General features: G+C 38.8%; 1 protein-coding gene across 4 annotated transcripts in view; it reads left to right on the forward strand.

Annotated features, from left to right (window-relative positions):
- Window positions 1-16,132, forward strand: part of pot1 (protection of telomeres 1 homolog) — a 64,313-nt gene that overhangs the window by 17,556 nt on the left and 30,625 nt on the right. For 3 of the 4 annotated variants that reach the window (XM_051383488.1, XM_051383487.1, XM_051383489.1), the window contains 5 exons: window positions 2,706-2,813; window positions 5,618-5,692; window positions 8,712-8,838; window positions 11,485-11,615; window positions 11,778-12,071. In XM_051383488.1, coding sequence (XP_051239448.1) covers window positions 2,706-2,813; window positions 5,618-5,692; window positions 8,712-8,838; window positions 11,485-11,615; window positions 11,778-12,071 — 735 coding nt within the window. The remainder of the gene's footprint in view (window positions 1-2,705; window positions 2,814-5,617; window positions 5,693-8,711; window positions 8,839-11,484; window positions 11,616-11,777; window positions 12,072-16,132) is intronic. The other variant, XM_051383490.1, reaches the window with a different exon arrangement.

The following is a 16,132-nucleotide window of genomic DNA, read 5'->3' on the forward strand; positions in this document are numbered from 1 at the left end:
AAGAAACAAAATGCCTGCATCAAAGCTGTTCCTTAACGTTTTATTTTTTTACACAATAAAATATAAAACAGCCTAACAAGCTCTCTGTAATCTTTTTGGTCTTGTTGCTGTCTGAAGGGACTTTCTCTCTCCAGAGTTGCCTGAATGAGCTGTATTTTGCTGAGTGTTTATTTCCATCGTCTCTACATCTTTTGCTCGGATTACGTTGATTAATTACTTTTATTGGCTTTTTGTTCGTGGGACGTTTGTTGCACTTGCAGCTGTGTCGGATATCTACTGCTCTCTCCTCCTGCTCTCTCTCACACACACACAGAGCAGAATGGAGGAACAGAAACAGCGAGAGAGTTGACAAACAGCTGTGTGACAGCTGAAGTAAAACAAAAGACCTGATCGGATGGATAAAGCTCAGTATAGCCAATACCGATCGTTGAAATCAGATCGGGACATCCCTACTTGACGTTATAGGGGTATGTACTAAGTAAACCTTCAGAAAGTTACAGAAATGGTCAGACACATTTATTTGATACGTTAATAAATGCGAGTAGAGAAAGTTTCCTTGTCAGATGGAGAGTTTGGAAGTTATTTTCTTGAGGCTGGGTCCTTTAAGCCTCAGAGGGTTGAGTGAAGACAGACAGTGAAGAACAGTTTGAAAGCCTTTTTATAATGAATATTCATGTGATGCTGATGAGAGTGCATTATGTTATTTTCATTAAAAACTAGGCTTGGATATGGATATGGGGGGTGTCTGCAGAAATTGTCTTTTTCTGGATCATAAAACCTGTGATTTGAATAAAGTAATGAGCTCAGTGATACATGTGAAGTGTTGAGGAATATGACATTGATCTGTAGGATGAGATGAATTAATTTACATATTGTGTGTTTGAAGGAATGTGCGCTGAGCTGTGTAAAGCCTGCGATGGTTTGCAGTAATTGAATATCCTGTGCTTTGAAAAAATAAAGGGGAAGCATGCATACCACCAGTTTATTCAGTTTATGTTAACTACTTTATTTGAAGGTAGATATGGACAATAGGAATCCTTTCACTTAAAATGGATAATGAGAAGGATTTGTCTGTTGCTGTTTGTAAACACACAGTTCAAAGTTGGCCCCTCCTCCCAAGCTAAATGAGCTAGCGAGAGTAGTAGTGGTCGAGCGAGCTAGAGGGTGAATGAAGAGAGGGAGCGGCATTAGCAATAACAAGGCAGTGAATTAAAGAATTATAACGTTATTTTCTGATTGTATCACATTGGTTACCTTCTAAAGCACAAATAAACACAGACGCAGCCATTGCCACATTTCATCCTGTTCAGTTCGGCTGCTTTGTGTCTGTGTGTTGTGTGTGTGTGTGTGTGTGTGTGTGTGTGTGTGTGTATAGCTTAGTCCCGCCGTCGGTCAAACAGACACACAGAGCGTTGCTATGTTTTAATAGAGTCCCCACCTTACACCATGCACGTTGGCCAAAGGTCGACCCAGGAATGTCCTGAACTAATAAGAAAATACAGGCAGAAGGCAGTGTCTCTGCAGATATATAGACAACGCCACACACTTGTAGTGGGTCATGAGTTATGATTGAGAGGGATTATTTTTGTATGTTTTTTTTAGTAAAATCCTACTCAGTATGCCTCTAAGATAAGATAATTATTTATTGATAACCCAGAGGGGAGATTTGGGCAATGCAGTAGCACAAGGACAGAAAAAAATACAGATGTATAGAGAACTTAACAAATAAATGGTTTGACAGCATATGTATTAAGTTACTAGTACCAATGCATTTCCTAATGCTGCTGTTTCAAGTGCTGGTGAAACATGAGGTGGCTTTTATTGTGAAGCAGCCACAAGAAGCACAGTGTATTTGTCACCAGTAGCTCCTCTGCTCTTTCTGACAAAGTAGCTGCCCAAGAAGTTATTTCTGCCACCAGAGTTCTGTGACTAGTATGAACCAACACTTGCTGTTACTACGGTAACCACAAAAGCCGCCAAATCAACAAGGGCTGAAATCTTAAGGATTACAACTTGAACGTTTCCTTCAAAGGACCGATGATTGGGCTCTGGTGTGACAGTTCACCTCCTGCAGATCCCTTGAACTGTACAAACAAAGTGAGTCTGAATCATCATTGCCACAAGTCGTTGTGCCAGTTTACTCTGAGTCTGTCACATCTGTACACATCTGTATACAGCAGCAGCGGTGATGTTGTTTACAGAGCAGTTCATCTGTTTTTGACCTGGACGGGGACAGTGAACACATCAGGGATAATCCTTCTGTCAGCAGTATCTCACTGTGTCTTTGGTTTCGGTACAGCAGCGTCTTGATGGAACTCAAAGCGCCATAAAGCTTGGTGAAGTCAGGAAGTCATCACAGACTGAGCCGCTCTGCTCAGCTGTAGATCAGAGTTCTTGTCAGGCTATGTGTCTCTGTAACATGATTATTCAGACTATCTGCTGTCCCTTTGGCAGCCCTGAGTGGAGGCTTTAAAGCCGTCTTGGGGGCAGCTGACACGCCAAACAAAAGACAATCTCCACATTTCACACCAGCTTATCATCGGCAGCTTGTTGTGACGTCTTACTTAATGTCTCACAGGATGCTACATCTGCTGCTTCAATCTGTCCTCCCTCTGGGAAAAGGATGTATATTTATCTCTCTCTGCTCTCTCACTCTAATCCCTGATTTCTTTGCTTGTTGTTGTTTATCTTGTGTTTTCCTGCAGGATGTGGTGGTGGCCTCTGGCTTCACTGTGGGCAAATCCCCCACAGTTCATAAGGACAAGTTGCACACCTTTAACCTGCTGCTGTCAGGAGACAACGCCTGTATTTATGTGAGGACTTTTATAAATAAAGTAATATGCACTGTATGTATGTAGGTGTATATAAATCTCTTTAATGTCTTTCACAGTTCATTTGCTCTATGGATGCTCTCACACTTCTACCTCTTCTACTTCTACTACCTCTTTAATGTGGGTAAAACAAACTGCTGCATTTGGCTGCAGTTCGTTGGAGCTGGTGTGAAAGCTGTCAATCAAACGCTGGCCTGATTATACCTGGCATTAAAATGCTTTTCCACACACGTCTCGTGTGACCTCATGTCCCCGCTCTATGTGCAAATATACACTATAGGAAGGTACCCTACTCAGAATTTTGTCAGTCAGTGTTCATTATTACTTTCCATTTGGCTGTTCAATATAAAGATTAAATTATTAATTTCTTTCTTTCCAGTTCAGCACCGCAGTAAACTCCTACATCAGCCTGAGTTGCTGTGAGCAGCCCTGCAGGAGAGACCTATAAATGAGAACTACATAGGCAGGACACACACTTTTATTTTCTCTGACTGTGTTCTCACATCACAAATGCTGAAGAAAGGCGTTAATGCCAGAGTCAGAGAAAGTAAATGTGTGAGTCTTGCTCGCACCACAGAAGGTCTCTCTTGCTTGGCCGACTGCTGACAGGCTGTCACCCAAAGAACCACTCACAGTGGACGGCAGTAGAGGAGGTTGTTCCACCGTCTAACCCTAAAGTTAGACGGTGGAATGGTCTGTTTGCAAAGACAAAATGCGTTGTTGTTTTAAACTGCTGGCCCAACAGTAGCAGCCGGACAGTGTTTTTTTTTACACAAAGAAAGAAATAACTTAATGTATAATATTTGCCAGATTTAAAAAAAGTCCCAAATAATGAAGAATCTGTTGTAGACAGTGTTTCACAAAGTTTCTAAAGTTTCTCCTCAATCAACACCAAGTTCATCACTTGAAACAATGTCTTCACAAACATATGCTGCTTATCTTGGTAAGAGAGCCCAAACACATAATTTGCATTACAGTGAACCAGATACACAGTGTGTTTTGTGTTTACTTACTGGAACGGTTCATAAATTACACATATGTGATATGTGGTCCAATGTGTCCCAAGACTGAAGACCATTGTCAGTTTATATAGTGAAACCAAATGTGGAAGTGTCTTAAACCTGCATTCTATGTAAAGGCCAGCAGGGGGAGCTCCATTGGCTGCAATAAAAAACACTACCACACACTTCTCACGATATTCACGATGTCACGATAGGTTCAACACTTGCCCAAGACGCATGTTAATACCGGGGTGTAAACAAGCTCTGTTGTGCATCAAACAACAAGGACAAGACCCTTATTTTTCGAGCAGTCTCTGTCCCCTTCCAAGCCATCTCTGGTGTGGTTCATGTGTGGTCTGAAAGCAAACCACAGTATTTTGTAATAGTAGATGAGATTTTAGCATGAATTCAAAAGCATCATCCAAACACACTCTGCACACTTTGCAAAACATGATATCAGGCACATACACACAAAAGCCAAACGAAGGCTTCTAGTCAACTGCACAATTTAAAAATCATTTGGTGCCTAATCTCTGACACCCAGAATCATGATCAAGTGACCCTCAGTGAGGTCATGACCCCCCGTACACTGGGGGTCTGTCTGTCTGTCTGTCTGAATTCAGTCTGCAGGGTCTTACAGTGTTAGAGCATGAGCTCTTCTGTGTGAGCTTTTAAATTGAACGTGATTCATCGGTTGTTTCTCACTCTACGTCATGTCAGACAGACATAACAAAAACAACAACAACACCTGGAGACGTGTCTCTGTTTACCCGCTGATGAATTTCACATCCTTCACATGTTTTACAGGCAGGCTCAGACATCACTAGATTAACAAACACGACAGGGTTGCTCAAAACAGACACGCTGTTAACCAAATGTCACAATTTCAAAACCTTTTTTCCAGTATATATCAAATATTTACTCATTAAAAAAAAAAGCATTCATTCATTAGCCAATCACACACCGCCTCACCACTTTTGGCTTAACAACTAAGTTGAGCCAGTTCCAAACTCTTTTTTCGGACTAGTCTGATGCATGGGAAAACACAGTCCCATCCTCCGGGTCCTGATGAGGTGAAGGGAAAATACAGTCCCCTCTGTGTCTGTGCACTTCTAGGCAAAATAACCGTCACATTTTATACTGTTCCGAGACAAAAACTCCAAATACAATTGGCTGTTTGCCCATGGTGACATCCTTTTTACCCAAGTTTGGGGTGTGATCTGCGGACACACATAGGTTGTGTTCTTAATACATGTTATAAAACCCTGTGATTTACAGCTTCTTATATTCACACGTATGCACTCACTAAGACACACATATCCTTTAACTGTAGTTTACTGAGACAACAACAAATAATAAATTCAAGTATTTTACTTTATTTTTACAGTTCACTCAGTTTTAAAAAAAATGTATTTACAACATTTACAACATTTTATAGATATTATTTCACTCATTTTTAATTCAGTGTGTCTGCTGTGGTGGCTGTAATGTCTCCTCTCTGTCTGTCTCTGTAATTCTGTAATCTGACTCAAACAACGGACAATCATTTTTGCACTTTTTGCACATTATTAAACTGTACATTTGATCTTTTATATATATATATATATATATATATATATATATATATATATATATATATATATATATATATATATTTTGTTCTTAATAGATGTTGTTTGTATAATATATGTTGTTTGTATATCTGGAGTTTTGTAACAAAAATAATTTCCCCCTGCGATTATTAAAGTATTTCTGATTCTGGTTCTGATTCTGATTGTCCTTCAGGTGTCCCGACTGCCACCTCCTCCTGACCCCAGATCCCTACCGGCCGTCAAGAGGAGCTCTCCACTCTCCGCTGAGGTCAGAGTCAGAAGCCTAGTTAGCTGAAGAGGCTGCTGGAGTGTGTTGTGGAGGTCTTGTATCTGTCAGGACACTTCATGTCAGCTGCTGGCTGTCCCCGAGTCACCTCGGCTGGATCAGGGTCTCACCAGACCTCTGTGTCTCTGTGGTGATGTGGCAATGAGGATTGTCACTGCTTCGTGCGAGTGTCTTTAAACCTCACAGCTTTCAGTAACTTCTTGATCTCATTACTTTTATGAATTACAACCACTGTTTCAAACATTTAGAAATCAGTGGACAAAACTTGTCACAAGGGCAGAACAAGGCTAGAACAAGAAAAGAAGAAGTTGACTGTGAAAAAGAAATCTGATATTTTGACAGACACACATTTCTGTGACCAGTATACTTGTCTGGTTAGTGTCTACAGGCTATTTTTGTCTTTTTGTCACACATGACCTTTTGTCACAACCTGTTATGACATTTTGTATTTTTATTACAACTTTTTGTAATAATACAACTATTTATAATGCAATACATAATTTTTTTCAAAGGAAAAAATCAAACCCAGTCACTACAAGACAAATATTTTGTAAATCGCTTTGAAGTACTTTAATCATTTAATGTGTGCACACAACTCGCTTAAATCTGAAATTCAATCAACGATTCGACATTCATTTGCCAGTCCTGGTGACAAGTAAAAGCCAGTTTTTGCTTTGATATAAATTTATATCTCCTTGCTGTTTGTTTTGACGTGTGTACTTTGGTCACATTGTGATTTCCAAAAAAAAAAAAGAAAATTTAATTTTCTGTAGTAAATTAATGTTATTTAGCAGGTGTTGAATGCCGGGGACAGATCTCCTCCTCAGTGAATGTTTAGAAAAATTGCAAAAGTAACGTCTTTCATGATTAAAGCCCATCTGACTGTCAGCCTGCAGAGACACGTGGGAACGAATATAGAAGTCAGCTCTCAACTCCAGGTGAAGTCACTGCAGAGATAACCTGCTGGCTGCTGCCAGTGTTAAAGATACAATAATATAATAAAAAACATACATACAAACTGCTGTACAACCACAGCCAATCAAATATTAAGCCAGTGACAGATTAATAAAGTAGAGTAACAGTGAGGTAGAGCTGTGATAAACACTTTTAAAACAGAATAAATCAACAGACAGAATTACACATACACAATAAAAATAAATGAAAGAGATTAAATATTTTCAGAAGCCAGTGATCAAAATTTAAAGCCGATTCGAGTTTGATCTGTACTGTCGAACAAAAGCTGGTAAAAATAAATGTTGGACAGACTGCCTTTGTCTGGGTTTCTCTTTCATGAGCATATGCTAATTTTTCAGATCATTATTATCCTCCTGGGAAAATCACATCTGACTGAAGAAATGTTGAAATAGATGCAGGGAATTGAAAACTGTCAGGCTCTCTGATCGGTCGTTTCCTAAGCTTTTAACATTTGTCAGAAATGGCATTTGTTTAGTTAAATGCCAAGATTACAAAATCTGTCAATCTCAGAAGACTTGATGATTAGTGTTTTACTTTTGAAACATCTGTTCTGTCCTCAGTTTTCCTTTATCATAGTCTGCAGTGATGATACAGAGATGATGATGACCACACAGTTAGCATGTTATCATGTATGTCAGTTACACACATAGTTTTAACATTGTAATAATAGATGTGACATCTAGTCTAGTACATCTAGTCTTTATTTAAATATTTTCCATTCTTCATTGCTGCAGAATGTAATGTAGGATTAGTCTTGTAATCAAATACTGAACATACTTTGTGATCACAGTATGTCTACAGGATGGGAACATGAAAGAGGAGACAAAGATGAGTGAATCTTTGTTATATTATATCTGAAGCTTGAGATTTGCCCAAACTGTGAAACTCTCTCCAGGAAGTTGTGATTAACACAAATTCATCAAAAAATCATAGAAATCCCTCGCACAAAACATTGAGTCATACGTCTCTAAACTACTAGTGAGTTTATTCTCACCGGAACAAGTTGCCTTAAATCTTTAATGTATTATACAAAAAAATGCAACTATCTTTGAAACTTTCCCCACAACTGCATTGCAAGAAAATGGCTAAAAACATCACAACATGCATCTCAGTTGTTTAGAAAAGGTGCTGTAAAATCAGGCATTTTGGGTGGCAACAATCTCCAAAGAAAGCCTGTGCTACATCTAATCCCTTCACCTGTATGTATATGTATGTGTGTGAATTAATATTTGTTTTTAAAAAGTCCAAATGGTTGCATTTTGAACCACAGTTGGCTTCCAAACTAGTGTGATGTCACAAAGTCATGCTTACATTAAATCTCATGTTAAACTGCTGTGAAGTGAGCATTGTTAGCTGCAATGTCATTAGCTTTATCCACACGTGGTTGTTTTACAGTAAAGTCCTACCACTGCCTTCACATTAAAACACAGTTATTATGAAACCCGTGCAGGAAGTGATGTTTTAGTATCAACAGCTTAATCTTGAGCTCACAGCAGCAGATGAACAGAGCAGCAGAGAAAGCAGTTGGGCTCCTGCTGTGACAATGTGTTGGTGTGGTGAATAATGATAAATGAGGTTATATTATGCACAGGGGAATGATGAGGGGCCACATCTGAATCAATGTAGTGGAAACTATGTAAATATTTACAGACATTTTTTTAACACATTAGCTACTAAATCTGTTAAATGAGTAGTTGGCAAAAGCGTCCTCTCATCAGTATAATGACAGGGATGTTGTCAAACTGCAGCAGTTTGCCAGTTAAAGTGTTTTCCAATTTTTAAACTTAAACTTTTACGACCTTAAGAAATATATATATATACGGTATCTTACACTGAACCCTGCAGTATCTTCCCACGCACCTACTACCTCTCAGTAGGTGTGTGGGAAGGACTGAAAATGTTATTAACTTTGGTGAAAAGCCTCCAAATAAACGTAATCTAATGTAATGCATGTCAATGTGCTTCTGGATTTCTGCTGGTGCCTCTTTTTAACTCTTTTTCTACTCTTTTTTTTTCTTCTCCTCAGGCTTCCAGGACGACCAAGGCTCCAAAATACACCTACGTCCGACTGGGTGACCTGAAGGCTGGATCTGTAGTGAACGTGTACGGAGTGGTGGTCTTCTTCAAACAGCCATTCAAGAGCCGTGGCACAGGTCAGTCTGGAATGATGACCAAATGATGGACAGTAAATGTATGTTTCTCAAGTGTAGTGTGTTTGCATGAGTCTACAACCATGCTATCTGCACTGTGAGACTGTACCTAGCCACAGCTGTGCTTTTAACTAAAAGCTAATGTCAGTATGCTAACACGCTCACAGTCACAATGCTAAGTGATTTTAGCGGGTATAATGTTTACCATGTTAACCATCTTAGTTGAGCATGCTATCATTATCATTAGCCCCAAACACAAAGTACAGCTGATGGATATGTCGTTAGTCCAATAGTTTTGGAGATATTTCGGTTTGGATGGAAGTGGTGGACCGACTAAACAACATTCCCATCCCTAGAGCCATGGTGCTAGAATGATTGAAAATATTTATGTCTGTATACTTATCTGGTATGTATGAGTATCAGGACCACTGCTGAGGTCTCAAGGATATAGTCAAAGTAATATTATGAGGAAAAAAATCAGTGTTATAAATAGGGCTGAATAGAACATTATATATTAAAGAATTCTAACCTGAAATTTATCGGTATCTAAACTGTAACAACTCTGTCCTATGGAGCTAATTAACAGTTACTGTATTTAAAAAAAATAAAATAAAGCACCATGCAGGGACGTTAAGATGTTCAGCAGCTGTGTTTAATACTTTTTAGAGACGTGTTTCAAAATGTAAGAAAGAAAGCGTTTTTGGTAAATGAGACTTGGGTACATAAACCTCATCACCTCCTCTGAGACAGAAAGGAGCTGACAGACAGAAAATAAGTGAAAATCTTTCATGAAGTGATAAAAGCTGGATCAGTGCTGAGTGAGTGCAGAGGATTTTTTTAGATGGAAATGTCTCTGATTATTCCTATAACACACTCAGAAAGGTGTGGAGAGGAGTGGGGTGGCAAAATATATTTTCAGTTTATGTGTTGATAGTCTTAAAGGATGTCTGGGTTTGAGCAGGCTGCTCAAAAAGCTTTAAAGACTTCAGTACTTGTCAGCATCATAGGAAGCTGCATTAATCTAATCCACTGAACCTCTGGAACAATGTTTAGTCTTTTACTTAATTTCCCTGTTAACACACTGCAACTGATATCATCACGAAGTGCAGAAAACACAGTTGTGGCAGAATTACAATAGGAGAGCGATGGCAATAATGTTGATACAACAAACACCAGGCCACTCAGTCTGAGTCGACCTGCAGCCATGCAGCACATGATGATAGTGTGTGTTTGTGTGTGTTTTGGGAAATATAATAAAGAGAAAGCAGCAGCAAGGCTGGAAACCGTCCAGACTTTGTCATCATCTTTGTGGATCCTTCAGGCATCTTTTTTTTTTTCCAAACAAAGATATTAGAAAAATCCATCTGATGAGACACTGAAGGAACACATGCACACACACACACACACACACACACACACACACACACACACACACACACACACACACACACACACACACACACACTAAGATACACAGTCATAGTAACACAGATCAAATCCTGTCAGATAGATACACTAATATGCACAAATGTGCAGTACATATATATATATATATATATATATACACACACACACACACACACACACACACAGTATTTCAATATATCAGCAGTCAGCTCAGTTGAGAGTCTTAAATTACTTACATGACATGCAGCAAAGGGCCACAACTTGGAGCTGAAACCATGTCCACTGCAGCAAGGACTCAGTCTTGGTACATAAGGAGTCAGCTCTGTCAGATGAGCTATCAGGGTGACTCCTCCTCCAGTAATCTTGATGTCATTTTTAATTCTTATTCCAGCTTTAAGAATCACATCAATAAAGTGGTTAGATCCAGTTTCCTCTTTTTTTTACATGGATGATTTTTAACCTACATACTCCTCTACAATAACTCTGAGAACTGGTATGTCTACTACCATCTACTACTATTTACTGTACAACCTATTTATGGCTGTGCTGCCAAATATGGCAACAATAATATAACATTTGCTTATTTGCCACAGTGATTGGACTCGTAATTGACAATGATGAGAGGGCCTATAAAAGTGGACCTAGCCCTATGGTGTCATTACAACAATCTCTCTTATTGTCAGTAAGACAAAATACATCATAGCTGATTTGAAGAAGACCAGAGAGAATTATACTCCTATTTCCATTAACAATCATCTGTTGAAATATGTTTACGCATCACCGATAAACTCTCATGGTTCCTCAACAGCAACTGTGTTACATGTGAATGCACTGGGCATATGCTCATGTGGGTTGTATGTTTTACTATTACGTAGATTGTTGTGGGCCTTAAATGTTACAGTATGGTCTGCATTTATGTATGTACACAAAGTGATTGAGCTGGGGCACAAGCTTCTCACTGTACTTGTAAAAATGACAATAAACTTGAACTTCATCCATGTGGACTTAAATCACAAAGCAGGATTTGTCAGAAGAAGAAAGTCCTTAAAGTTTGTCTTTTTAAACAAGAATCATCGTGCATTAGTAAATAATAAACTCATATTCGTAAAGTATTGTTTTACGTGCTTCACCAAGATGAAAAATATGCAATAAATAACAACTCTTTCAAGAGCAGCTGAACTGTTCTCAGACCTTGGCTCTTCCCATTTGTCTCTCAGAGATCTGATCACATTCTTTCCACAGACTTCTGCTCCAGCCTGAAGATTACTGATCAGTCCAACCAGAAGATTGGCTGCACCATCTTCTGTGAGAAGCTGGAGGACCATCCAAAAATCTTTCAAATCGGAGACATTGTCCGCATGCACAGAGTCAAGGTCTTGCTAATTAAAACATTTACATGCTATTTTGTAATAAAGAAGGCAGGAAGTTAGAAACTGAAACATAAAAAAACACCAGTATTGTTCTTGAACTGAGAATATGTAACTTAGAGATACATGAATTCTAGATCAGTGATGATTCCATGTATCTCTAAACAGACTCAGTTCTTCAATGACTCCATCACGCTGGTCAACACCTTCGGTTTCTCAGTGGTGACGTTTGATGGGGTGGCAGGCAGCGCCATGGATCCACGGACCTCCAGCCGCTCCTTCCACTTGGACCAGGAGGACCGTCAGACTGTGGAGGAGCTGCGATCCTGGGCCGCCAGCCAGACTATCCTCCCTCCAGTTCCCTCATCCCCTCTTTCTGCTGTTCAGCCCAAAGCTTATTTCGACCTGACGTGCCAGCTGCTGGCCAAAGCTCCCATCGACACCACCTGCACCCTGCTGAAGGTAAGAAAGTCACATACATGGTGAACTACAGACTTGATTTCCTAAAGATACATGGCATCACTCAGAGGCCAGCATGTTATCACTATGTAGCAACTTCTAATAATAGCCTGGGCGTTTATTTGCTTAAATCACTGAACTCCCCCTGCCTTTATTGGGGATAGGCCTCTATTTGGGACAGGCGTTTAATTCCTTTAATAAAAAACTAAACTAAACTCTAACTGCTGCTTCTCTTGAGTTTTATTCAGCAAATTTGGCAACTAACATGATGATTATGATCGCTTCAGAGGTTTTTTCCCGTCTCTCTTGTTTATCGTGTTACCGAATGAATTAACATTTTACTTTGGTGTTGATAGTTTTCGTAAAATATAGTGAACGATTGAATTGTGGAGAATCTAACTGATCTTACGATGTGTATTATGTACATATTGACAGAAGTAGGATATCGAAACGCCTTGAAACTTGCTCAAGCAGGCGACCTGTTGGGTTTTAAGAGGTTTTATACATCAAGATCATTTCTATAAAATCCCGACGAGGCCTGCATTAGAGACCTGCTTTTATTTGTCAAAACATGTAGCCACACCAGGCTTTTAAATGAGACCTGCGTCTATTAGGGACCCTGCTTTTATTGGAAGTTTTATGGTATGTATGTTTTTGTTTTTATTTTGTAGAATAAAATTGAACCAGAGTGAAGTAAAAATATAAAAATGTGGAACATGACTATAGAAGCACCAGATTTATTGTTCAGGAGAATTCCCTCTTACTGCTGTAATTCAGCACCATTAATGGAAACTACTTTTACAGCCTATTTTGCAAATGTGCAAACTTGTCTTCCTCCAGTGAAATTTTTATTTTATTTTATTTCTAAAAAAATTGCGTGCAGAGTTTTTCACCAGAAGTGAACCCTCTGCATGGAGTGGTAACCCCATTTTCATAGTTTTCATAGTGGAGGTGCCCCAACTCACCTGGAAGAGCCACTAATGAAAGGAAAAGGAAATCATTTACATTTTTATGAAATATATTTTTATTAGGCCTATTTGTACTGATGGCTGTGGCTCAGGTGGTACAGTGGGTCGTTCACAAGTCTCTGGGTTGGTGGTTTTATCCCTGGCTCCTCCCGTCCACATGTCGAAGTGTCCTGAAGTTTCTCCCTATGGGCAGGCCAGCAAATTGCAAGGCAGCTTGGTCACCATCGCTCTGCGAGTGTGTGTGAATGAGCAGCCAATTCTAAAGCGCTTTGTTCGTTAAGGTAGAAACAAGCTATATAAGTGAACTCCTTTTACCATCTATTATGCTTCAAAGAAAATGAGCACATTACTATACGCCACACGCCAAAGGCTGTATATTGATTCCTTGTGGCTGCCGGCACCAGGCACTAAGTCACTATTTGTGTATTTTAGATTTAGGAATTCCTAAATCTAAAATACACAAATAGTTTTTTTAAAGTATAGTTTAATATATATTAATTCCAGGCTTGAACCTATTTAACAGACAAATGATAATAAGCAGTATATCTGAGGGTGGAGTTTACCTTTTAACGTGAGTTTCTGCTAATAAACAGCACAAAATCCCTGCAGTATGTGTTCACATTGCAACACAATCACCAGGAAGCTTCCCTGGAGGCTGTTTACTGTCAGCTTATATGAATTTGTTCTTACCGTCTTGTTTTTATTACCCGCAGTCACCTGTTTTTTTTCTTGTTGTTGATGTTAATGTGACTTGTTACTTTGTTAGGAAGCTGCGTTGCTGTCTTGCTTCCTCCTCGTTCCTCCATAACGGTTCCTTTTAAAACTTCATCCTGCTTAAGCAGTTCATATTGTATTTTCCACTTTGGAACAGTGGAGCTGTTTGCCTTCAGTCTTCATCTGTCCTATAGTAAATCTACTTCACAGTCAGCTGGCCTCAATGGGAGGAGGTCTCATGTATTTTATCTTGGTCCTGAGCTGTTTTACCTGCCACCTCAGTTTTCAGAGCAGAAATGAGGCTGTAAGTGGCAGCTGGTTTCCTGCCAGAGAGGCTAATAGAGGAGATAAATTTGAGCAGGATTTGGCAGTGACTGCTGGTCTGCTGCCAGTCTGCTCTCACTGATTTCTGCTCTGAGCCTGCTGTTACACTACAACACATGCAACCAGGAGAGGATGTTTCCTGAATCATAAAAGGTTATTAGATGAAGAATAGATTTTTATACCTTTCCTCAAGCACCTGAGATCATTGTTTGTTCACACCGTAGTTTGGATTTAGCAGCCTTTAAACTTAAAGAATGAGTTTGTTGAGCTGTTTTAATAAATCAATTAATTGTAATTTTTTATTCAAGAACACAAACATTCTCTGGTTCCAGCTTCTCCTACTGTACTGTGTTTGAGGATTTTCTGCCTTTCTCTGTTTCATGTCATTGTAAAGTGATTATCTTTTTGGTTTTTGGACTGTTGGACGTTTGAGGATGTCGCCCTGGACTTAACAAACTTGTTTTTTTTTACACTCCGTAACATCATGTAGACTAAACAATTATCAACAAAATAATCTGCACATTAATAAATAATAAGAATAATTGGTCATTGCAGCCCTTAAACAGTATTTAAACTGTACCCTTTCTTTTCCAAATGGACGAAGGATATTTTCTCTCTTCCCTTTAGTGGTATTTATCCAGTTTTATTTGTCCAGGTTTCTAGTCTCTGATATCTGCCTCCCCGATGGTACAATGGAAGTGAGTTAAATTATGGAGAAATAAGGTTGGCCGTTGTGATGTGTACTCTGAGACAATATAAATTTGTCGAACAAAACATTTTTCCATAGCATTTATACGGTGGTAGCTTTTCTTTTAGTAGCTCTTGGTGCAGTGGACAAATCAGTGACCCGGCTGTTTTATGTGATTTCTCTCCTCGGGACGCAAGATATGGATTTTTTTCAGCCAATACGATAACCGATAATTCTGATGCTTCAAATATTCCTTTATTTTTCTTAAGTTAATCAAAACATTTCACAAACATACTTTGGCTTTCATAGATGTTTTGCATAAGAATTAAAGATAAATTATTATTATTATGGATCGATAATTTATCAGCCGCAATTTAATTACCCCAATAATTCTTAATAATATACATTTCCCATTATCGGCCGATAATATATCAGCCCCAAAGATTATTGTGCATCTCTACTCTCTCCCTCTTTATCTCTCAGCCTGGTTGTTTTATCAACAAACAGTTTCAGGACAACTTCAAATATTACCCTGTTGCATGTAAAATCAACTTTACCATAATGGAGGACTTTAGCCATATTGCTTGTATTAATAAATATAACACAGTAGCTGTTGTCATTAAGAGTATCAAAGTATCAAAATAGGAAGTAATTATCCTTGATGGTTTGAATTTGTCTAAAATTGTATAACAAACCCTGCTCAAAATCACAAATATTATCATGTAACATTGTAACATATGAGATCCATACTTAGACTCTGTACTTCCAACTAAAAGACTTTATACCGAGCTGGTCTCACAGTTTAGTGTTTGTTTGATGGTTGATAGTTTCAGATTAGGGGTGGATGATATGGAATATATGTTTTATATTAACATGTTGATACAAGGATTTTTATAGACTGTAGGAGCCATGAATAAATATGGAATTCATTTTAAAATATAATATATAATTTGTGATGTGTTTATATTACTTGTTATTTATTAGTTGGTGTTTCTGATAAAGGATCTCTTGATGATCTGTGGGGTACAGTGTTTCCTCTATGTTGATTTTGGAGCGGCGGCCCGCCGCTGTTAAGTTTCTGCCGCCACGGTATCAGAAATGGTATCTTGTTTACAATGTAGTCACGGTTGCCTTTTAAATGATCCTGCCGACATAATGCACCCTCGTTGGCTGCCGCTCACATTGCAATTTAACAACAAGTAGAACTATGTTGTTCGGACAGGCCTGCCCCCACTGCTGAAAAAAATCCTAGAGGAAACACTGAGGTATGTAATCATATTCTACACATATAGACTGAGTGATTCATCTGACAATTAGATCTGTAGATATAATGTTGTGGACCAAAAAAGTTGGACAGACAGATGGATCAG

The sequence above is a fragment of the Dicentrarchus labrax genome, unplaced genomic scaffold (assembly GCF_905237075.1).
Source record: "Dicentrarchus labrax unplaced genomic scaffold, dlabrax2021, whole genome shotgun sequence".
Taxonomy (NCBI): Eukaryota; Metazoa; Chordata; class Actinopteri; family Moronidae; genus Dicentrarchus; species Dicentrarchus labrax.